Source organism: Chaetodon auriga, chromosome 17, assembly GCF_051107435.1.
Source record: "Chaetodon auriga isolate fChaAug3 chromosome 17, fChaAug3.hap1, whole genome shotgun sequence".
NCBI lineage: Eukaryota > Metazoa > Chordata > Actinopteri > Chaetodontiformes > Chaetodontidae > Chaetodon > Chaetodon auriga.
The window spans coordinates 7,344,140-7,369,668 of record NC_135090.1 but is presented as its reverse complement, the minus strand read 5'-3'; the positions used below and the strand labels follow the sequence as shown (position 1 = coordinate 7,369,668).

At 44.4% G+C, this 25,529-nt stretch overlaps 1 protein-coding gene across 2 annotated transcripts; it reads right to left on the bottom strand.

Annotated features, from left to right (window-relative positions):
- Positions 1-8,016: 8,016 nt before the first annotated feature.
- tent4a (terminal nucleotidyltransferase 4A) lies at positions 8,017-23,761 on the bottom strand. Of its 2 annotated transcripts, none has more exons than XM_076755047.1 (13): positions 22,730-23,761; positions 19,593-19,716; positions 17,839-17,885; positions 17,620-17,740; positions 16,544-16,651; positions 14,611-14,739; positions 14,208-14,421; positions 13,605-13,731; positions 13,397-13,500; positions 12,957-13,138; positions 12,432-12,590; positions 12,153-12,326; positions 8,017-11,376 (listed from the first exon to the last, which is right to left on the bottom strand). In XM_076755047.1, exons 1-13 carry the CDS (start codon positions 23,557-23,559, stop codon positions 11,212-11,214), a joined length of 2,484 nt encoding a protein of 827 aa, XP_076611162.1. In that variant the 5' UTR covers positions 23,560-23,761; the 3' UTR covers positions 8,017-11,211. The 2 variants fall into 2 exon arrangements, with proteins under 2 accessions (XP_076611162.1, XP_076611163.1); XM_076755048.1 differs by having other exon boundaries at positions 12,273-12,326.
- Positions 23,762-25,529: the final 1,768 nt, after the last annotated feature.

The following is a 25,529-nucleotide window of genomic DNA, read 5'->3' as shown; positions in this document are numbered from 1 at the left end:
CAGGAGTCACGCATCACAATAACCCAGATTCCCCCTGACAAGCTGATAGCTGTATGACATCAAGTGTGATGTATTTACAGCCGTTCGGCGTTGCTCATTCCGCCTCTATCGTGACTGTGAGTCTGTCTGTGCCCTGTCCCGACGGCTTTGTGACGCCATGAAAATTGGTGTGAGTCTGGGTTTCATTGTCACATCAAATCTCTGCTCTGGTGGTAACAGAGGCATTTGACAAAACGTGTGATGAGGTCTAGAGCTGCAGTGTTTGGTGTCTATGTCTCTGTGTGTGTGTCGTCTCCTAACATATTGCAACATCTCATATGCTTCCTGCTTGGTTGCCTTGAATAAGCTGAATATGTGTGTGTAATGTAATCTAATTAGGTCTGCCTTGACACAACAAAGAGAGGATTAATGAACTGAGCAGAGCTCCTCGCACACAAACACAAACACAACCCCCGTGACAGAACTGCCTGTGTGTGTGTGTGTGTGTGTGTGTGTGTGAGTGTGTGTGTGCGTGCTTGTAATTGTGCAAGAGAGAGATATCTTGAACTGTGGGCCATTTTCTTTTATTCAGCTCGTCCTTCGTTCAGTGTGATAAATGTTGTTTTCATGAGCCCTTGAGCAATGTTACTCAAATTAGGGGAATCCCAGTCTTTACCAAGCTTAACATACACACATACACACACACACAAACTTCCTCAAAATGGGCAGAAGCATCAATGTGGAGCTAATCTGTCAAGCGTAACTTAGACTGTGAGGGGAGGAGGGAGAGAAAACTTGAGGACACAACCTCAAAACTTCAAACACACAGACACACACACACACACAGACACACACACACAGACACACAGACACACACACACACACACACACACACACACACACACACACACACTCTTATCAGCAAATGAGTGAGTGTGTGTGGGACACAGACAGCTACAGACAGTATACTACAATGCCTGTTTTTGCCATGTTGTCAAACCACAATCCATGTGCTATAAATGGGACATTCTATATAAACTCCTTTACTCCATCACATTAACCACAGGTATGGTGGTGCTGACCACCTGCTCTCCCCTCCACACACACCCAGCGTTAAAGGCAGTGACAGAATGAGAGCACATTGAGGAAGATTGGCCCCAACATGCTAATTCTGCATCAACACCCTCCCACATACAGACAGAGGCACAGTGTCAGGACGGAAGCAGAGTGAGAGAATACGATGGAGCTATGCTGCCTTCATGTGCTGTGGGAAATACTGCAGTAATAAACTTTATTTGTGTAGCACAATTCATGCATAAAATGCAACGCAAAGTGCTTAACATTAAAATGAAAAATATCATGTGTGATAAAAGAATAAAAACAAGGAAAATAAAATTAAAATGAAAGAAAGTAGAATCTGAGGTCAGAGGCTGGTCCAGAGTTTAGTAACAGTTAAGAGGATTCGGTCAGAGAATCTAAGACAACAGGGAAAAGCCATTTTGTGATTTAAAAACCAATAAAATAATCTTAAATAATTCTGCGACAGACAGATAACAAATGTCAAGATTTTAAGATAGAAATAATGTGGACTCACAACACGTGCTGCTGCGTTCTGTACGAGCTGTAAGCTGTGAGTTTTAATCATGTTTCTAATGTGATGTTCAAAATTTAGGTCAAAATCAGTGATAACGCCAGGTTAACGCCAGGTTTATGGACTTGTTCCTTGGTGTTTAGTGTCAGTACGTTTTGGTGTTCAAACAGTTTCTCTCTCTCAGCTTTAGCGCCAGTAAGGATCTCGGTTTTGTCTTGTTTTAGCTGGAGGAAGTTCTGAGTCATCCACAAGCTGATGTCGGAGATGCATGCAATTAAGCTATCGATAGAACCGTAGTCAATTGAGCTTACAGACATATAGAGGTGGGTATCGTCTGCGTAATTATGGAAATTGATGTTAGGATTTCTAAGAAAATTGCAAAGTGATAGCATATAAAGACTGAAAATAACTGGACCTAAGATAGAGCCCTGCAGGATACCACATGCCAGGCCTGTTCTATTGGAGGAGTGATCATCCATGGCCACATAGAACTGTCCACCGGTTAGATAAGACCTGAACCATTTAAGAGCTGTGTCAGACAGACCAACCCAGCGCTCAAGTCGTTACAGGAGAATATTCTGATCTACAGTATCGAATGAAGCACTGAGATCTAACAGGACCAGCACAGACACCCTTTTCTCATCACTAGAGCTGTTTCTGTACTGTGCTGGGCCCTAAATGTGACATTTCAAGTAGGACTTGGACTCAATAGCAGACACACAGACAGGGAGTAAGGGTGCTGGTGCTGGAGAACTCACTGATTGAAAACACAGAGGGAAAATGACACAGGTGATGAGACACTGGGAATGGAATACACACTCGATGACAACAAACACTTGTAACACTGGTAACTGGCCAACTATCCCCCTAAGCAGCGGAAACAATCTGACAACGAGTCCTCTGCAGTCCACAGTCTTTATGCTGTGTTGATTGTGATGAGTCCCAGCTGTGTTGGAGCCGGCTCCCAAAGCCACCTGGAGAAGCAGCCTCTGCCAAAAAAAAAAAGGACACACAGGAAGCAAAACCTCACACCTCTACACAGCACACAATAACCAAAGTTCTTCAGAACACCACACTAAAACCAGACTGGACTTTTTCAAACACACTGTTGTCACAGAGGAAGTCATGAAGCTGTTTAAAAACAGGCTTTTTCTAAAATCTTACTCGGAAAAGGCAGGCTGGAGATCGGTCTGTAGTTAGAGATGACAGACCAAACTAAACAGTCGTTTTAAAAGTGCTTTAATTAGGGCGGAAAGGTTAGAAAGCAATTTTCAAAAAGTAGTGCGAGTGGGATCACAGGGAGCACAGGAAGAGTTTTAGTTTCTTGATCATTTCTCAGTCCACTGCTGTAAAGCAGTGCATGGTGCATTTGGATTTTGGAGTAATAATGTTTGTTCTGACGGCCACGATCTTATCTCTAAAATAGGCAGAAATTTAATTGCATTTTGTTGCGCCCGGGTGATCAGAGACGCAGTTACGGGCAGGACTCATGAGACTATCAACAGTTGAAAAAACTCTTGGACTGTTACAATTTTTATTAATAAGTTCAGAGAAATGAGATCGTCTGGCATTTCTGATTGCTGTATTATTTTCTGCCAGCAGTTCTTTTAAAATATCACAGCGGACCTGAAGTTTTTGCACCTGCCTGGTGCAATATGGTCGATAGCTGATTGTAGTTTTGGATTTAGATTATCCACTAGATCATCAACAGATGATGGGAGAGTTGGCAAAGACGCAGACCTATTATTTGTATCCAAGATAAAAATTTGTGCCAATTCAGATGTAAGATATTGGCGTTTGACAGTGCATCTAGAGTTAAAATTCAGCATTTGAAGAGAGACAGTAAATTCTTTGAAGTAGTGATCAGACAGAACCACATCCATGACTGATGAAATGTCAACAAAGTCCCCGTGTAATGACGAGGTCTAAGGTACGACCACAGCTATGATTGGTTCAGAGCATCAGTACATGTGGTGGCTGTCCCTGCAGCCCTCTTCCCTTGTCTGATGTAGTAAGAGTAGGAGAAATTATAATTCTGTTGTGCTTTGAGATGAGCACGCACAAATGCCCCCCTAATAAAGTGGTAAATAATAATGTGAAGGTTGTTTCTGAGGATTTTTACCTTGAAAAGAATCAATTTTTGTTAAAGCTGCATTAATGAGGGCGATCGACCACACTGTGAAAACACAACCTGACACATCATCCCCTTATAAAGTTTTCATGGTCCGTCTCAGACATTAAAACAAATGAAGTGCAACATCTCTCGACAAACATTTTCCTTTCCAAATTCTATTTTGGTAGTAATGTTAGATGCAGATGGAGTTCGTGCATGCTTACATGTGTGGACTTCGGTCACAGGTGCAGCATCAGCTTATCAATTTAATGTGCATGTTGCCTCTTTAGCCTACATATCCAGCAACATTAGCAACATTAGCACACCTTGAAATTGTGTTTCTGAATAACTGCTGCATGTAATCCAATATGCACTCTCCTTTTGGCTGTGTGTTGGTCTCCACCAGCTCCTGTGGTGATTGTCTGGTTCTTTAGCTGCTAAATGCTCCACTATGTTCACCAACTAGTGCTGGACAGGTAGCATACAGTGGCTTCATCACCTGCCTGCTGTTGCTGCTGGAAAGAATGATGACAGAGTTTGCAGGCCAGAAATCCAAAACAAATAGCTAAAATAGGCTATAATTTCCATCGACATCAGGGGAACTTCTCTGTGACTTCATCATTACAAGCAGCCCCCTTTTACATTACACTTAATGTTATATAGTCTACTGTTTATTTAAATATTGATCAGTGCGGCTTTAATGATATGATGAATAATTTAGAGCATATTTTTAGAAGATATCGCATTATTTGTTGTTTGTGGGTGCATTAACCCCCAAAGTATTAAATTATTAACCATATAATATGTATAAGGAAATATTTAAATGGTCTATCTATTTGTGATCAATATGCTCTATCGGTCCCAGGCTATTCCTGATTGAAGATGCTTGCTGACTGACAGTGACAAGTCGTATTTATAGATCGGGAGCTGGAAGAAGAACAGTGGAGCCTGAGGTGCAAAGTGAGAGACATCTGACCTGCTCAGATGCTGTGTGGTGGAGACAATGGGTGTGAGTCACACATGTGCTTGTTATTGTGCTGTTTTAACGCACAGCTCCAAGACATTTCCTCTGTGTTTAAGAATCAGGTTGTTTTACTTTTTAGCTTGTCTTGGATAATCAAATGAATAATTAGGATGCATGATGCTGGCAAGGCCTGCTGAGAGAAATCTGCAGCTTGTCACTTTTTTTTAAAAAAAAACAGAGAGCAGCATGAGCCCAGGAAGAACAGAGAGAATAACGATTGGATTCGAGCTCGGTCTCCTCTGCGTGCTGCCGTTTTAAAGGACACCGGTTACGGCCATACACCCACCAGGATTGTCACAAATCAGTGTATGGACAATCTGCTTGGTGTCACAGAGCCACCTTCACTCATATGGGATCCTAACAGGGACTGGGATCAGCCCAGTCTTATGGATTCACTGAAGCACACACATATTAAACGTCAAATACAGAATCTGCTCGCCTGTGCCCTGTCATGTCAAATAAGACTGTTGAAGATATCGAAGGCCAAAACGAGATCTAGGTTAAAAAGCATCTTGTGAATATTGAATTGGAACAGATGCAGCTGGGCACGAACGGTGATAATTACAGCAGGAGTGACGATGTGCTAGAAATTAAGCTGATTTCCCACCTTGATGAGAGAAAAGTGGGCTTCATCACCTAACTGGGTCTCTCTCAACCCAACGGTGATTAAAACACACTGAGAGATGACCTAGATAAGTAGCAATCAAGGTAGGAAGGTGGGAAAGAGAGAAGCAGTGATGGAGAGAGAGAGAGAGAGAGAGAGAGAGAGAGAGAGAGAGAGAGAGAGATACCACCCACACTGAGAACTCCTGATTCCTCATTAAGACGAACACTGTGGGATTCATTAAGGACCACATGCAATGTTTTTCTCAATCAAACACAGTGATTTAAACCACTCTGTACACTCAGCCTGTTTTGCATTTGATCCCTTGACAAAAATTCCTCATTGGAGAGATACACGGGAATTGACAAAATACTAAGCTAATCAGTCTTTTAATTGCCTTTGATTGCTATTCTTCGGGGGATTCTTACGAGCCTTGTTAAAATGCGGTTTGGCTCCGATTCCCGCCGCACAAAATCTCGAGAAGTGGACGATGGTTGAGTTTGAAGACTCCCCGGACAAATACCGGAGCCTCACAACGTCATTAAGTGCTGGAGACGGGGATCTCTGCACTGACACTGTAAATATAGTCCTAAATAAGACTGTTTGTAAGCGCTGGTCCCTGATTTGTTAGGTCTGAAAACTATCATAAAGCTTAAATAGCAGATATACTTACAGAAAATCATAACATCATCTACTTTAGCTTTACAGCTCACAGGGATTCAGTATCAATGGTAGTTATGTTAACATGTCGAGCACTAATTTCCCAACCTGGGGGTCTCGTCCTCCTCAGAAAAGAAGGGAAAACATGTTGTATTTATGTATTTATACTCTAACCTATATATATATTTATCTATAAAGTGCTGTCACCAATGCCACCAAACTCCATTTACAGAAACAGTCATTTTAACAAACTTCATTTAAATCCACACTCATCAAAAACTGTCTCGGACCTTTAATTCACCGGGTGAGATGTGAAAACATCGGCAGGGGAGTGAGAGTCTAGAGTTGCTGATTGTTGGAACAGCAGGAAGATGAAGTTTTCTTTTGTTTCAGTCAGATTTGAATGAAGCGTGTTGGTAGCCTCAGAGTGAGAGCAGCTGTTTCTGGTTAAACAATCAGTTAGCAAACAGGAGTCTATTAACACATCGAGCAGACACTGAGCAACGTTTGCATTCATCTGGAGCCAAGTTTCTCATCCTCGGGAAAACGTCACGCCCAGTGTTCAGTCTCCTTTGAGAGAATTGATTAGTTTGATTCATTTGATTAGTCCGCTATGTTCCTCAGCCAGTTGCTAGCTTTGCCTGTCTGCTGTTTGAAAACAATGAACTCAAAGATGCTGAAATGCTGCGTAGAACAGAAGGAAACTGCAGAATTGGGTGATAATTTTGTTACTACGAGTGACACCGTTCATATGTGTTGTAGCTGTTGCTCTCAGTGTGGTTTAGTTCAGCTTTGGCTGATGAGAGACTGCTGGCCTTGGTCATCAGGCTGTATCACTGACTCTACTCAGACATAAGCCAGAATATCTGTTTATTGGACAGATTCATGACCAGTTTAGTGATCATGGATGGTTTTCTGATGGTTTGAGGTGAAATTACAGTGGTTTTTAAGCTGAAGAGACAGGTTCAATATGTTAAACTCTTTACTCTCTCTGTTTTTGACTTTCTTCACCTTAAGAGCACTCCGGAAAACTCTCATTCCTTCACCTTGTTCCTCTCGTTCTCATCTATGTCATTCGACCTCACTTCATTCGAACACGAATCCATGTCTCACTTTTGGACATGTGGCAGCTTTACAATTCAAATGCTCTGACATTTTGGCCCCTTTCACCTCGTTCAGCCAAAGCACGGGGTCTAATCTCTTCAAGCTTCTTCTGCAGTTCATCCACATCACTTCTCAGAGGTCACATCGGCCAATTTAAGACAGGCAGATCAGGATTGTCACAAAGATGCCAGGGCAGGTGCTTCAGAGCTGGCTGGACTGACTCTTTTCTATTATGATAAGCACAGCTACCAGTACACCTAATCCTGAGCAAAACCTCACATACAAACACCTGACATCCGCTGACGGCCCGCTGTGACTGAATGTGAAACTTGTGGACAAAGTCTGGCAGTGTGGAGTTAGCGCCTCTATATTTGGTTTCAGGGTTTAAGCGTACTGAAGACACCGACGAGCTCAGCAATGTCGAGCAGCCTCGTGCTTGAAGGGTTCTGCTAATTCAGCGCCAGCAGCAGTACATGTGCGCCACCTAGTGTTGATGAGGAGGATAACATGTTGAGTGAGGACAAAACCACACAGACACTGCTGGAGGGAAACCATAAACCCTGGGTGGTTCTGCCTAATTACAGACAAATAGGCTGCTTTCAAGAATGACGAGTTAAAGCTGCACCAACCATATTTTTATATGAACAGAAGGTCAAATGACTGATGTGTAATGTGAAAGGAGTCACTCATAACGCTCCCACAGAGAATGATCACCTGACTCTGCAGTTCCCCTCAGCCCTACGGCAGTTTAGCATCTTTCAGCTCATCAGTGTTTTCATTTTTATTGCTCTGTATCTTGTGAAAGTGTACATAAACAACAGCATGTTGCACCATGACAACTGCATACGGAGATAAGGTACCAGTGTTCTTGCTGTGCTGCCGGCACAAATGGCAAATTCCACTTCTAAAAAAAAACAAACAAACACAGAACGACTGGCAGTTTTAAAATGTTTATTAAAAAATAAAATAGAAAAAAATATATTTACATAAAAATGTCAAAAAAAAGAAAAAAAAAGAAAAAAAAAGCTGGGCAGTGGTTCCCTCTGGCCACTGGTAAGCTAGTTGTCCATTTAGAGGGCCACTGCTCACATGAATCAGCCAGGACATAAAGGGGCTGCCACCTTTCTCTAAACAGCAGCCGCCAGTTTAAAATCCCTCATTGTATTGCAATGGGGGTAATATTACATTGCATCTACATGTACATGTGTACGTCAAAATCTCAGCGGGTCCCCCGGCCACTCTGTGTCGCTTCCCTTCCCCGTCACTCGCACCAATCAGTGTCGTGAAGGCAATGCGTCAGCCCAACCAAGACCTTAGCTTAATCACCGCCACCATCAGATAGAGAGAGAGCGATGAAGGACGAGTGAGCGCAGAGAATGAGCCGCATCGGACCGCTGAGATGCACAGAGATTTTAATCCATACAGACTTCCTAGGATACTGCATGTCAAGTCTTTGCTGTGAAGATGAAGGCAACTCTAACCCAGTCAACAACCGTCCGATAGCAATTTCATGTTCAGCCTCATCAATGCTGGTTCTCATCTCTAAAAGCAGACGTGACTGTCAGGGGTGCAGTCGGAAAGAGTTTGCCAACTACATCCACCTTGTTATCCAATTTATAGTGGGCGAGGATTGCATGGAACTGAGTGTTTCATGCACCAAAACATGATCACCTCCCTATGGGTGGATGACAATCATCCATAGGAGAATAATCGGGTCTGTGGGTCAAGTCATTAAAAGTGAAAGGAGTTTCTCCAGCTGGAGGAGACGATTAGCTCATAATCAAACCGGAAAACCCTTCATCTGAGATTGAATTGAAGCCCGGTGCAGGTTGGACTGAGGGATTGGAGTTGCCGTGGGTCAAAGAAAAAGATAAACAGTGTAACAGCACTGAGCGGTCTCAGTGGAAGGGAAAGAATTGTTGGTGGACACTTTGGCCCTCTCTGAAGTGCACCTGCAGAGTGCAAGTCGCTCTCTGGGTGCACTTGCTCATGAGCTGTCGGGCGTTTGATTAAAAAACCTGTGGTGGCAAGTCATGAGTCTCAATACTTTCTCACACACGTTTCACTATGTCACACACTACACAGACCCAGACCCAGCCATTGAAATGAACATCCCCCATTCCTTACATTTGGTGGATAACATGTAGAAAACTAGACTTTGAAACATGTCAGGACCTTCATACAAACACGAGGGGGGGGGGGGGTCAGGGGATGCGGTTCGGGTTCACACGAGTGTGACAGTCGGTAACATTACTCCAGTCCAACAAGCAGTGTTTGTCATTTGGAGGGGGGGAAAAAAATGGAAAGACAAGAGAGTTGACACAATAATTAGAATAATCCACTTGCATAGTAATAACACCAGCGTGTGTAGTGTTCAGGGCGAGTCACAGCCTCCGACAGTCCAGTCTGTAAGTGTGTGTATTTGTGTGACACGGTGTGCTCGCGGAAAACGACGTACACACACTCCAAGTAAACACAAAGAAAGGCATTGCAAACAATTAGCGGAAGTACCTGGCAATCAAATATACACAAGATTCCTGAATGGAATCAAAATATAATTCCCTTTCACTAGGGTCCTTGGTTCAGGAAGACTCCCCCTCCCTCTCCCTCCTCCTCCTTTGTCCAGGACCACAAAGGAGAAAACCTTATCGCTGAGCATCGTAGTGTTGGTCTGCACTGATTTACAGCTGCGGGCGAGACTTGACCTCAGCCCCGGGGATCAGCTTTCCACAACCGTGTCCCTCAACTCGAGAGAACAAGAGGATTTCTCTGACCTGGAATCAGTGGCTTTCTGCCCTCTTACCCTAATCTTGATCTTCAAATTCAAGTCAGATGAGCTGTTGCCTTCTTGGCCCCAACCCTCCTACGACGTGTCAGAAAAATAGACGAGCACAAAAATGAAAAACACGATAGCATATATGTTGAACAGAACAGACCAAAATCCTGCTCTGTCTGGAAGCTTATCTTTTAAAACGGCCTCCAGTGGAGAGAAAGATGGCCAAGACAGAACTAGCAGGCCACTGCCAGCCTTCCCCTGACTGACAAAATATGGCAACAACACGGCCCCATATGGGACACACACACACACACACACACACACACACAATCTCGAGGTGGTACTGCTAAAGCTCTACCTGCACACAAGCTACCTCTGTGAGGACAAAACAGACATCCTCTCCCCTCGTGTCTCAGGATATCCCAGGGTGCAATTTCCATCCCTCCACTTCCCCCCAGGATGCCTCAGACTAACTGGGCCGAGGAACAAAACTTCCACGAGGAATTTCACGTTAACCTCGCCCATTTTCACGAGACAGAGGAAGAAAAATGGAAGGAGTGTCACGACAGAGCTGCGTGTCCCTTTCTGCCCCGGCTTCCCTTTAGCGAACAGAACAACACAGGTGAACAGGAGAGAGAAGGAGGGGGTCCGTCTCAACCTTATGACAGACAAGCACATACACTCCTGCACACACACACACACACAGAAACGACAGATGAACACACACACACACACACACTCCAGAGATGCTGCCTGGGGAAAGGTTTCGTAAACAAAATTTAAAATTCTACAAAAATAAAACAGTATAAAAATGCCTTTACATTTACACACACAAAATTAAATAAGCATTTACTTTAGTTCCAAAAAGAAAAATAACATTATTGCACAAAATGAAAAACCGTTTGCTCTTAAGTGTATAAACTATTGAGAAAAAAAAAAACAAAAAAAGCCCTAACACTGAACCACAGGCAGCTTGGCTGCGAGGGTCAAGACGAGGTCAAGAACTTGGCAATGGCATCACCATCAAGTCCAACAACAAAAAAAAAAAAAAAAAAAAAAAAAAAAAAAAAAAAGTAACTGACCTGAAATGAATGAAGATGAGGAACAATACTGAAAGTAACATAATACTGAAACTACAAAACCGTGAACAAAAGTCATGCAGGAAAGGAAAGGTGGAGATAGTAGGAGGGAGATGCAGAGCCGAGGGCTGTTGATCCGTGTCGCTGCAGCCCCAGAGTGAAAACTGCTGGTCTCTGGTCCTCTCTCTGCCTGTCCGTCCTCCTTCAAGACCAAACCAAGAGCCAGGGTCTTGCTGCCAGAGAGGAGAGGGAGGAAAAGTGCGGGGGAAGAGGAGTGGTTTCTATCTGCTGAGGCTAACCGGGAGGCTGTCCCTCTTTCTGCGTCGCCAAGTGTTGCGGTGGTACTGTGTGTGCGTGTGAGCGTGTGTGTGTCCACGGTTAGCCAGAACGGGGTTGTTGACCAGCGGCGGGTTGTGGAAGCCCTTCACGTTGAACTTGGCTCCGTTCTGAGGAGGAGTGGAGCGAAGAGAAGGGAGAGGGAAAAAAAATACAGAAATAAAACTTAGGTTTTCTTTGCTTAAAATGCATTGAAAGGGAAATTATGTTTGCTCATTCTTTTATGGGACAGAAGGTTTAACCCTGCAGTGACTCTGTGTTCAGACCAAGAGTCAAAAAAGACAAACAAAAAGAAGTTTAATTGACATTTTACATTTACATATAATGCATTTACATGTAGTTAGATAAGGTGATTGATACCGCTCTCATGTCTGCATGCTAAATACGCTTTCAGTGTGAATGCTAAGCTAAGCTAATTGCCTGCTGGCTGTGGCTTCATAATGGATACAGCTATGAGAGTGGTATCAGTCATCACATCTAACTCTTGGCAAGAAAGTGAATAAATACATTCCCAAAATATCGAACCGCTCCTTTAATAAGCCGCTCAGCCGTAAGAACTAAAATCTGGATGACTCTTTTGGAAAATGTCCCTATTTATGTCACTTCCCGTAGGAACAGGTACACGCCAGATGTTGCCACATCAGGCCTCTGAGCAGCAGTAGCAGTGTCATTGTTTACTGATCAGTTACAGACTACAGATGGCGACTGCATCTTTATGTAAGCCATTGGATGGCTGGTTTGAAATGAATGTGAGAGAGAGAGACAAATCAGACACTTGACATGACAGAAAAGATGAGATGGACAGAGTGTGAATGTGTGTATGTGTGTGTGGGACAAGTAAGCCTTGACATGATGTTTGAGTGTGCTTGTGGCATCCGGCGCCTACCTTGTGTGTGTGGCTGGAGTGGGGGCTGGGCGGAGGCTGGGGGCTGGAGGGGGCAGGGGCATGAGCATGGGCTGGGGGGGGCATGTGGAAGAAGGGGGGGAGCCCGGTGTCTATACACACCTGTCTGCCAGGTATGGAGTGCATGGCTAGACCACCGGGCAGTGAGACGCGAGCCTGGAGGACAGAAGGGATCATGATTATTTACAGTTGTTCTTGTTTGTAGAATCTCCATACATGACTCCAACTCACGCAACCCCCATTTTCCTGCTGTGTGCCGACCTGTGAGCCTGGAGGCATGAGGAGATGGTGTCCTCCCATGCCGGGCTTGCTGGTGCCCATGCTGAGGCCTGGCGGTAGAGCCAGGCCCAGAGGCGGGAAAGACGGGTACGGAGGCAGGGCTGGCGGAGGGATGGGACACGGCAGCGTGGAATCAGAGTCCTGGCACACGACACAAAAAGGACGAGATGATGAGCAGGGTTGTGTGTATCACTTGTAGCTGCTAATATGGTTCAATCGAATGCGACAATCAAATGAGATGTAAATTGGGTGAGCTTCTATCAGACGGGCTGGAGGGAATAAAATCAGGTGGGTGGCAGGACGTCAACTGCACAATCACAAGAGACTGTATGGCAATTCTATCTGCAGCGATGTACCAGTTAAATTGACCAGTTTGTCAGGGTTGATACCAGCTTTTCATGCTGTCTGCAGACTGCGCTGTGGATATTTAAACAGAAATTCAACAGAGTCGCCGTTATGTTGATTAACTCTTCGCTGTGTCAGCGAATCCTGCGTGTGTTTTCTTACGTTGTCTGATCCGGACAGCGAGGAGACAGAGGAGGCTGAGGAGTGCTGCTGGGGGCTGGAGATGGACATGGGGGAGTCTGCGCTGTGGGGCGACACCGAGTCCCTCTGCTGCTCCTCCGACCCCACACCACCACCGAGCACACAGGGCTCCTGCTCTGCTGCTGGCTCCTTGGGAGGTGAAACTGCAAAAAAAAAAAAAAAACGGATGAAATGTTGACATATCCTGCTCAGTGGATTTCATCATTTATTAATAAAAGTTTGTCAGCAGTCTATTGAAAGCTCAAGCTGTTCAATTAGCTGTAATTCATTCAGTGCACTCCCACCTCATTTTCCTCTAATTAGAATAAAATACACAGTGCTGTACTCCTCATAAAGTCTTGGCTTCAAGCAGTTTTTCTTCATTACTGTAAAATTGTTTATTAAAGTGTGAGGAATCACACCTCTGTTGTCTGTTCGAGTGAGATCCCTGCCCCCCCACTTCTTAATGATCCATTCCCTGTAGTCGATCACTTCCTGGGTCAACCTGATTATTCTGCCCAAGGTACTGCAGGGGAGAGAGAGAGAGGAAGAGAGGGGAGGGGGGTTAGAAGAGCACCACTTTCATCATCCTGGGTCTCTTTAGCGCTGTTCAGTGTATTGAACACTAACCTTTCAGAGTCTTTGTTGGGATACGACCGTGCAAGCGGGGACACGGCGTGACTCAGGACAGTGTAGGCATAGTCAAGCACCTGCTTGACATGCATGGCACCATAGGAACCCCTCCCCACATCATTACCTGTGAGGAGTTAAAACAAACACAACAGCACAGTAGTAAATACAGCTGTGTTACTTGAACCCCGGACCTTCGGGTGAGGTGACCTACATCGTGAGCTGCTGAGGCCATGCTTTGTCATATACCTTCTCACACTCTGAGGAACAAAATGACACAGGTCAAACACGAGCATTATGGCTTTCTAAAGTTATGATGCTGCTACTGCGCCACCTATTGGCCAAATGGCATCAACAGGTCCAATCACATATCATTCTGCTGATTTAGCTGGACATATGTTTAAAAAAAATTTTTTTGAAGTTGGGAATCTGAAATGTCTAGAAAAACTACTGTCTGCCAATCATCATCTAAAGCCTCATTTCATGTTAGCCAGCTCACTAGCAGCCTCATCCTGACCGACTTCTATGATGGATACGTTTCTGTCTGCAGACGTGTTTGTTCTTGGATGACCTGTATTCACTGTAAGCCCGTGAAACACACACCTGGAAGCAGCGGGTCCTCTATGCAGAGCATGGATGGTCTGTATCCGTTAGTCATGGCCTTCATGATCTCCTCTTTGGCTATGTATGCTCCTCCGTTTTTGATGCGAATCCCTGTTTTCAGGTAGTTGAAATGGCGACCGTACAACTCGAAGAACTCGATCAGCAACACGCCCAAATTCTCATTGGGGTTTCTGGCATCGATGCGAGGATGGAGCTGGAGAGCAAGCACAGAAGACTGGATCAGTACGGATTTAAAACAAGGGTCTTACCACTACAGCTATTACACTTCAATACTGCGAGTGCCATTATAGCACTTTCACTTTCATTAGCACTGCGCTAGAGCTACTTTCTGCTCTTCTTACAACAGCTTGTTCTTCAGGTGGGTGGGTGTGTGTGTGCGTACCTGTAGGAAGCTGATGACCATGAGGATGAGGCTGTACGAGCTGATTCCCCCGGTGAAGACTTCGTTCAGATCTCTCTGCAGCAGAAACTGCTTCAGCACAAAGATCAGGTAAGGCAGCACTGGATACATCTGAAAGTGGAAGAAGAGACAGACGCGGAATGAGAATGGTTGATTTAGTCAAACTCGAGGTGAGGAGAGAATCCTAAAAAGGAAAAAAAAAAAGCAGATTTAAATTTGGCTCAGGTTTCATTTGGATGACTCACTGAGGAGAAGTGGGGCTTTGTGGTGAGATGTGTGGAGTTCAGTGAGCTAAAGACAGGACTAGACTGCATTCAAAGTGAAGAGAGCAAATCATTCAAAAAAAAAAAAAAAAATCACACGACATCACTCAATGCTCAAGGATGCTGATTTGATTCAAGAGCAATTACTGTTCAAATCTGAGTCAATTCAATTCTGTAACATCAGGATTTTATTAAGCAACTATGAGGCAATTTTGTTCGAGCATTCAGTAAATGTGAGGACGGTTTCTGGTCAAGAATTACGGGCACGACGTGCAGCCTCAGAGTGGAAATGCTGTGTCGCCTGTGGTGGTTTTATACATTAGTCATATTTCCGCAATAACTTCACTGTATACCGTTTCTCCTTTTAGGAAGTTAGAATGCTGCCAACCCAGAAAAAACCTCAGCTGATGCTACAATTATTACTAAAACCACAATGATTCTTTTTATGCCTTAGTAAGCTGAGGCAGCGTAATCATAATTAGCGTCGATGCTACGTGTGAATTGTTACCCCCCTACTTACCAAACAAATACTCCATCTCGCTTCCAACTGGGCCAAATGTTCTAAAAAGGTATTCAACGAGGCTTCCTGGTGCCTATCACTTGATAATGTGCTGAAACCCCAGAGGGTCTGAGAATGGGAATTACAGACATGTTCATTTTCCAATTGAAAAGGAGGCATAACCTCCTGGCAGCGTGTGTGTGCATATCTGTGCCAGTGGAGCGGCAGGGCTTGGTTGACTTTTCAAATATGCTTTTAAGAAGTGAGAACGAGTCTGGGAGGTAACACCGCTCCAGCTGGCTGCTTGGGAACCCGATGAATGATGATTAACATTGAGGCGACCCCTCAATGGCAAGACTGCACTGGAGTCTGTCACACCCACGCATTAACAATGTCAACTATCGCTAGATCGATGCTGAGCGCGGTCATCAACTTTCGAGCTGTGGCACAGATTTCCAGAAAACCATAACAGATAAAAAAGCAACAACAACAACAGAGGACAAAAGCCAAAACCTGACAGCATGCTGGAACATCAACCGCCCAAATTCCTCTCCTGCATTAGATACTACAACCGTGACTGAAGCAGGCAGAGATCCACCTTCAGCAGGAATCCTGTTGAAGCCACAGGGTGAATTTCACCTCCGCTGAGCACAATCGGCGGCAAGGTCTTTCAGCAACACACATACTCAGTTTGACTTAAATGGAGATTATGCTGAGCACAGTTGCCGGGGTCCGTTCCAGCCTCACTTTGGAAGAGAGCCGAGCCAGTGCGAGATTTAAGTGAAGTGAAGTGTCATGCTTTAAAACTGCTGGCTTGCCTGATTCGCAGAGGGAATTTCCAAAGTTCTGTATTTAGCCCGCACTGTAAAATGGTAATTATGTGACTCCTCTGGTGGCTTTTATTTAAATGTGTCTACATGACCTCCTCCCGCTCTCTTCCTTCATCTCTATGCGTTGCTCGTAATGTGCGTTGAGGACGGATTTCATTTACTGTCAGGACTTTAATTCACAATCCATATCTGGTTGTAAAACACAGCAGCCAAGTGTGCCAGTGGCCTTCTGTGATGTGATGGCATCTGATCAGATTTAATACGACTGACTGTAGACACACCTGTAAGCTGTAGACAGCAATTTCGCCATCAGCATATCTCACCTTGACATAATCTTTAATGAAGCTTGCAGCCTTGACTCCAGTCTCCACGTTGAAACTGATGTCCACCTTCACCTCAGTTTCCTGGTCTGTCAGCTTGATGATTGGCACCTGGGCGGGAGACAAAACTACATACATTAGCAAAGGTAACAGTCAACTCATCAGCGACAGGCACTTTCAGCGCGCACGGAAAAAAAAACCCATCTGCCGTGACTGACAGCCTTTTAGAAGGAACGGCACATCCAAAAAGGAAAATTCAACCATTAACTACTTATTATCATGTCAGTCGAGACAGCGCTGCAGCTTGCAGTGGTTAGCCTGCTACCCCACGGGATGAGCTACCATGCTACTGTGGGATTGTAGCTATAAACGCCTCCACCAGAGCTGCTCCCCACATTGCATGGCCTTTTCAAAATCGCGGTTCGACTTCAACACAATAGAGAGAAACAAGCAGAAGTAAACAGTGGGGTATCGCTGACCTGAGGGCGAGCAGTCCACGACCAGTTTTAACAAAGCCGACAGTATTCACTGCTATTGTAATATTACAGTGAGCAGAAACAGTGTATTTACAGTTAAACAGAAAAGATGACCACACAGCTCCGCCTGTGTGCCATCTATCACGCAAACAGATGGAGGACACTAATTGAGCGTCTTCTCTCCCCCCCTCATATTTCCATGGAGATAAAAGAGTGAAGGAGCCAATGCTTTATACTTCTAACTCACTGCCTGAAGGCCAGGAGAACTTTTCTAGGAATACAAAAAGTGCTGCCAAATTTTGATTGGGCTTATTCCAACTGGTTTCCCAATACTGGGGCTGTAATATTTTAGCACTTTGTGTGAAGAATAAAACCTTGAGGAAGACTGAAATTAACAGTCAAATAATTCCATTGTGCCAGATTATTCATCAGTGTACACGGAATATTGTAATATTGTCATCATTTCATCAAAATGTGCGTTTGATGGAGATCTGTTATTGCAAACCACTGTGGCTTTTTTAAAGGCATCGATTTGAACACAGCGTGACATGCATCCCCAAAGCCTAGAGAGTTGAGAGACATGTCCTGCTTCCCACTACTCACTGTAGCCTTGTCCAGCACTTTAATGGAGAACGGTTCTGCCACATTATGCTTGCGAAGAGCTTGTTCCAGCTCTTGCAGCGGGGGGCGCTCCCACTTCCCAAACACCACCAGGTCAATGTCACTGAGGGGCGAGAAAAAAAAAACAGACATCAGAATGTCAAAACACAGCAGGTAGAAAAGTAACACTTTTTCTTTAATCAGAAATCCAGAGGATCTTACCTTGTTGGCAGGTACAGGCCTGTGCTGAAGCTGCCAAATATCTGGACCTGGAAAAATCAAGTTGAAGAAACGTGTAAAAGATGAGCAAAATCACCGGGGTTCAACTTTTAGCCTTAAAGACAGCACACATACACACACATACAGGTGAAATGTGGGATAAATGCTATCCTCTCACGTGCTGGCTGTAATGGGCTTGGCGACATGCTGACAGCGCTAATCCTGTATCATCCTGACCCACAGCTCATTTGTTGTGATGATGTATTCATCCATTCATCATGTTTGCAAAGTATCAGGAACGAGGTATTTCCGGGTTCCACTTCTGAGACAGCGAACGCTGCCAAGTTAAGTGAGCTGCCAAATTAAGTATACAATGGCTAGGGGAAAAAAAAGCTGTGTTTGGGGGCCGCAAGCGAAAGCCCTCCAAAGGAAGCGGAGTAGAGCTCTTTCCCTTTCCGTCTGGTAAATACGACAAGGCAATAGCACAAAGACAGGCCAGGATTAATAGGCTGAAATGAAAAGGGAAGGCTGGTACAAATCACGGGCTTGATCCATTTACCTGACAATCTGACTCACGGTGGAAAAGGGAAGACTGGCAGCCAACAAATCACCACTGCGCGTGTTTTACATGATTAAGTAATGAGAGGGGGCATTACATCAACCCTACGCCGCTGCATTACTCAACCTGCTGCAGGATCCTCCATCACTATTTCCGCACATCACACGGTGAGCGCACTTCAAAATGTAAATTACTTATTTTTAAAAACACAACGACTTTTGATGAAGTTGCTTTTTGTAACTTCCCCTCTGTGACTACGGTTAACATCAGGATAATGCACTACCTGGTTAGCTTTAAAAAACAAATGTGGCACAAGCAAGTAGCAGTACCACTGAAATAAGAGTGTGATTCTTACAAAGGTGTTACAACTTCTACTGTATTTAATTATTAAGTGGCAGCTAAGAAACTAACAGCCAATTAAAAAACAATTCCCTGACTAACACTGCGGGCCAAACTATTCCTTGGCCAGGACCAGTTGCTAGACAACCAGTAGAGACTCCAGGAAGTTACTAGGCCCAACCAAGACACAGTCCGGTACAACCCACCCACAGTAACACAGCAAATTGTTGTCTTTATACTTCATTGTTTGTACAGATTAAACAAACAAGATATAACATGTTAATTAGTGAGCTTTAGGTGCATGGGTAGGGAGATTTCATTCCCTCTGGGCAAAGTCAGGCTAGCTGTTCACCCATTTCCAGCTTAGCGTGCCGGCTGCTGGCGGCAGCTTCACACTTAGTGTACACATGTGGGAGCGATATCAATCTTTTCGTCTAACTCTTGGCAAGAAAGCGAATAACCAGATTTCCAAAAATGTCGACCTTGTCCTTTAAGTTTCACAGAATAAAGCAACTGACCTAAATTTTAACCACAATTAAAATTTCCAAAAGCAAATTCAATACTTTCTGCCAAGCTCGAACCAATCTCAACTCAAATGACATAGTTAACGAATCGAAAACAGCATATAAATATACAATAAGCTGCTGTTATCTTGTATAAACACTGCCTCGCCTTTAAAAAGAAATGCAGTATGTCAACAAAGATTTATGAGCAACCTGAGATCACAGTTTGTCTGCGTGCCAATAATTCTTGCTCCTGGAGGGGACTGCATGATTTAAGAGGCTGCTCTCTAAGATATTAAGAACCGGAGAGAGGGAAAGTTGATCCAAATAAACACAGGCATTTGTGTAGATCTTACATCTGCAGTGGGCCACAGCTCCTTGATGATCATCTCTATCCGGTTAACCACCTCCTTCCTCATCGCTGCTTCCTCCGGCCGAGGCGACATGAAGTTGTAGAAGTCCATCACCTCCTCGTGGAGTCTGGACAGAAAGGAGGACGACAGATGAGGGTTATTCTCACCACATTTACAACTCTGCGGCACACAGAGCAGTACGAAACCTGGATTAACAAAAGGAACTGTACATGATGTCTTCTGATTTGGCGCATTTGAGGTTTCTTTCATTATACTTATACACAACTGACAATCACATGAGGATATCGCCTAAAACTTGACTTACACTCGTGCCAGATTTCGCTTACATTTTGGAAGGAAGGAGGAAAAAAGGAAAAAGTCTCCAGATGGCCCAAGATATGCTTCCTCCTTATCACTGCTCTGATTAACCCCATCATGCCAGAGCCGGGGAATCAAAGCAACGGTATAGTATGCTGTACCGGTACTGATACTTTACTTGTCGTCACGTGTATCTGGAGTACGAAAATCCATAAAACTAAAACTATTGTGTAACGACTACATTCTTATTTGCTTCAAACAGATTTTCTTTTTTGCTGGCTGTTATTTCAGAATCACAGCTGTGTGAGACCATGAGCAGCAGTGTTTTTGCCAGTTCTTATAGTTTTTTTTTAGGAACACTTTTTAGTCTCACTTTAGTCAAAGCCTGCTTCTTTAGCCTAACCTGCATACTAGTCATAGCCCTGTCCATAACATCAACTGTAACCAGAGCCCCTAACATAACCACTAGTTCAGAAAAAGACAGAACTGAAGTGGTGTTGCTAAGAACGGAGGGAGAGTTTGCAGAATTCTTCTTATCTTATTATCAGTGAGGACATTCATTAAGACACAGGTACAACACACACCTCTGAGGTTTGGAGAGGAATGTGAAAAGAGGCTTTAGTAAAAACTCAAAGCCACATAATGCAGAGCATGCCTGAGGAGTGCCGGGCCTTATTGTCATTGCTGATATGGCTTTGTGTTTGGCAACACTGGGGCACATACAATGTAAAGATTTCTGGCCAGTCAAATGCCTCCGAACAGAGGATCTCTGTTCCACCCTGTGGCCATTCATTTTTTTCTAGGAATGCATGCCGTGATGTCAGTGTGAAATACAGAACAGGGAGACTGTCACAATCAATTACCAGGACCCTGGAGGAAAGGCAGCTAACCCGTGTGCCCACTCTTTGGTGGAAAACTCTCTGCGAGCAAGCCAGGGCGTATCCATGCCCACCGCTGTCAAGGGGCACGACTACTGCTGGGCCCCACACAGTCAAAATAAGAACCACTACTACAGCCACCCCTGACAGACTAGTTTAGGGTCAAACATCATCTCTTCCAGCAACTTTAGGGCTCACACATTAGGCAATGGTGCAGTCTATGACACCGCTATCATGACAGCTGTGTATCTCTCTGTGGTATCAATGAAGGAATGGAATCAAACTTCATCTGTGATCATCAAGATAGCAAAGCAGCATAATCCAATGATCTGGGACTTCAAATGGAACCCTGAAGGCAAACCACTGCAACGTTGATCAGTGCACAAGCCAAAACTTGCATCAAAAAACTTGTGCCACCATGAGCACCGTGAGAAAATTAAATATTATGTTTATTTCCTATCTGCAGGACAAAACACCAATAAACAACTCATTTTTTAAGCTATCTAATGGTTAGGGCTATTGTCAAACTTAGCATTAATCATGTGGCAAAGCTTTCATGACAAACACCAATTCCTTGTACAGGAAATTCCCAGATGGGTGCAAGCAGCCATTACAAACATCACAAGGTGCTGCAACACATCTGGAAGTTCCTGGTCTATTTGTTTATGAGGAAGGCATCTGTCAGAGCAACATGACTACAGTTATAACTGCAGGGAAAAATATAATATATTCAGTTATGCAACTCTTACTACATAATGCTGCTGTCAAACATTTACACAGCACCTAATAATCATTCATACTTAAAAAACAGTAAAGTTTTTATTTTGGTAAATCTTATCAATAGGACATATTTGCATTAAGTCCCACCCATGTCTGTCTGTTATGTCACACTAATGGCGAGCTTCATGTAAAACAACCTGGAAAAAGGGAGAATTACCTGTGACTGCACTCGGAATAACTTTGGTATAAAGACTTATTATCCAGAACTGAACACAGTGGAGTAAAGACGATGTGAATAACTCAATGTACTACTAAATAATTTTATTTCATGTTCATTCAGTGTAATGAAATAATGCTGAGACGACTGAACAAGGTTACTCAAACGCAACGCAAAGTGTTAGCATATTCTCGCTGTTAGCAGTCTGATTATCTGTATGATCAAGCAATTAGCGCATTGTCCGAGTGAATGAACAGTCAGCTCACAAGCCATTACACAAGTTAAATGTTACCCAACCCTGTTAGCTAAAAATCTGGACATGTTGGAGTATTTTACGTTTGTTTTGGTTTTACGTTTAGAGTTTTAAATCTTCTTTCGATTTCGGCTTAATTCAATTTGACAGACGGGGAAAGTTTATTAACTTTCTTTTTAAATGGCTGTTCGTTTGTCTTTACTTCGACATAGAGCCAAATGGGACAACCGTTAGCTAAGTTAGCTCCTCGGACTGGCTAACAAACGGACTACACTAGCTCGAAAACTACATATCCGGTCAAAGCCTTCTAAATAAATTACCAATTGGAAAAATAATTTTTCTCGATATAATTGCATGACGTTATTTACACTCTTATTATAAACATTAACACACTGTGTGTTTTGTATTGGTACTTCTCGCTGGTTAGTTGGAAAATGGCATTTTTTAACGGCTCTATTCAAACTTCAGCAGACAAAAACAAGGCACTTCCGGTCTTGCTTGGGACGACGATCGCTGTCTTTACGCAACTAATATAACGGTAGGCTAGCTTTGTGGCTATCCAGCAAACAGCCCAACTCCAGTTTACACTGCAATGCTTGGTCTGCTGTCACATATATATATTTGCACTGGAAAACGAATACCTACATCACGTTGTACGTACCATAATACTTGACACCATTAAGACCAGTCGCGAAATACAAGCTTCACCGTTAGCCTTTCAATCCTAAAGCAGTTACAGTGTTCAGCCACTCACCCGAGGACCCCGGGGTTGTACTTCCTCGTCTTCCAGGGCGTCCAAGTGCTCGCATAATTGCCATTAGTGTAGTTTGAAAGCAAGTAATTCATCCCATAAGTGCTCGCTTTGTTGTCACTTTTCCTTCGGCCTGGGTGGTGATTGTGTGTGTGATTTACAGGTACAGAGGGGAGAACCTGATGGCGCTTCAAGCAAATCTGCTGGAAATTGAAAGCCGGGTGCTCCTGTAGGTGACGGTGATGTTGGTGGTAAAGGTTGACATTATTGTCAATGTTGTCGCTCACGCTGAAAAGCAGATTGGCACCCCCGACGTTTTTATTCATGCTGCCCGTTACATTTCCACCCATAGTCCTCTCAAGTGAGCAGCTGGAAGGGGGGTTGTCCGTCCCGGATTCCTGCGAGCACGACGAGGAGGAGACAGATCCCGTCTTCTGGGGCATGTTTTTTCCCTCACCTGGATCGGCGGTGTTTGCCGGGCCAAAGGAGCTATGTACGTTCCCGATGGAGCACGCTCTCCCCAGCGTGGACATCGCAGTGCCGTGAATAGTAGTAGTGCCGTTCATGATGCTGTGATGGCTGCTGCCGTTGCTCAGACTGGCAGCAGCGTTGCCGTTGCTGCTGCAAACGCTCTTGCCCGATGCCACCGCGGTCGCCACATTTTTTAAAACATCCAACGCGGCGTAATTCACGCACTGGTTGTGGTTTTGATTGTGGAGCTGCTGCTGAGCGGAGAGTGTCCGTACTCCCTGAGAGGTCTCCCAGACGTGCATCCATAAGGCGTTCGCAGGTCCTTTCTGTTCGGGCTGAATCCAAGCTACCCTCGGATCCATTCAACTTCTTTCTCTGGTAACCCCCCTACAAGTATACAACTAACACAAGCGAGCCCGTTGTGAATCTGTGTCGCTTCCTGGACCCTTCAAAGGTCGCTGCGCCGTCCGGGGTAATGAAAAGAGAAGTATTTAAACATTAAACCGAATTAGGACCATTGATAAAGTGGCCCTTTTACACCGCTAGCTGGGAAAAAAATGCTAGCCGTTTCCTACGGGAATTCAATATGGCGTATTCGCTTCAAACCCCTGCGCATGCGCTCTGCGAGGGGTTTCTTAAACGACGACTGCGCCCCCCCATCCGCCCACTCTTTCATCACTCCGGCTGCTTGATGGATTGCACGGAATAAATATTTGAATTTTTATTTGATAAATATTTAATACCACAACAAATGAATTACACGATAAAAAGTCAATAATAAATAAGGGTCCTGTAGTCCATTGGCTCTTGAAGCAAAGCCTGGGAGCCCAGAGGTCCTTGGGCACTCTATCTCCACCTCCCAGCCATCTCCAACCGGTGGGTGGGTTCAGAGGGGATCCCCCATCGATGTGAAGCTGGACAGTGGCTGAATGTTGCAGGACAGATAACTGCTAACATCCTACCCTCAGAGAGCACATATTTCAATCGAAATTAGATGGATGTTATACTTACAGTATATGCAAAGCTGTGGATTTTGGGGCCATTAGTGGGCTGGGACCCCCAGGGAATCTGCTGTCTTTCTCTGAGGGTAACCCAGGCATGGAGCCACAGCTTCAAGAGCCTGTGTTAAGGAGAGCTCTGACAGAAAAAATGCCCACTGTAAACATTTGACATCCTTGAAGAATAGAAAATTAGAGCCAACTCTTCAACAAAAGACAATTTACATAAACATTACACAGCGAGGGAGACCACACTGTGATGTCAGCTGGCATCTCAAATTCTGCCGGTGGTCATATTCGCAACCTCTGGCCCCAGAAATGCTGCTCGCAGACAGCAGACTCACACTGCCTTCCACAGGGTGACACACACAGGTTTTTATTTCTCAATTTCTAAGCGTAAATGGAGCTCCTACTTTTTTCTCTTTATTGTTTCAGATGCAGATATGTCTCCGCCTGTGAATCCAAATGCTCATTTTCAAGGGGCAATACACAGCAGGTGGTGTTGATCATTCCAGCACCACTAACAGCCATCTCTCAGCCCATTAAGCTCCATGATGGAGTGGAGGCAGGCTGGATAAGGCATAACCAGCACCTTCTGGGATAAGCATGCATGTAAAAGAGAGAGTGAGAGTGTCTTGCATAATGCCCGCCCCCCCACCCTTGCTACTCACGTGCCGCATGTGACAGAGTTAAGGAAAACCCCCCAGAGCAAACTATGTGTCAGCTAGGATATGTAGCTCTCTGTAGAACACACATAGGCACAGGCACAGGCGCACGCACACACACACAGCTGCACACTCCCACTGTAGAAATCTATGCTCTTCTCTTCCCATCTCCCTCTGTCTTACACTGTATGAAACACAGGCGTTTGAGTGACACACCAGATTGAATAGGCTATTCCTCTCATCTCCCATGTATCACAGTCTCGGCTAAAGCCTAACGCCAACGCTGACTGCGTGCCAGTGCGTGTGTGTGTGTGTGATTTCAAGGCTGGTTTGCCTCATTGTCAGCTTTTATGGGATTACCACATTGGTGACGACTGGACCATAGTTGACAGATGCCTAGCATGCACACACACACACACACACACACACACACACACACACACACATATATATAAACAGAGACAGGGCAGGAGAAGCCAACAGTATGCTCTCAGGCTTAACAGTAAAAGCAGATAATATTAAGGAAGCAGGCAGTAGTCTGAGGCTGCATGTGACTTGAATGGTAATGAGGCCGCAGCATGTTCCAGATATTTAACCCACATTAGTGGAAAGCTGCATTTACACTGTTATATCAACAGTTATTTCACATTTCTGCACATGAGCATATTG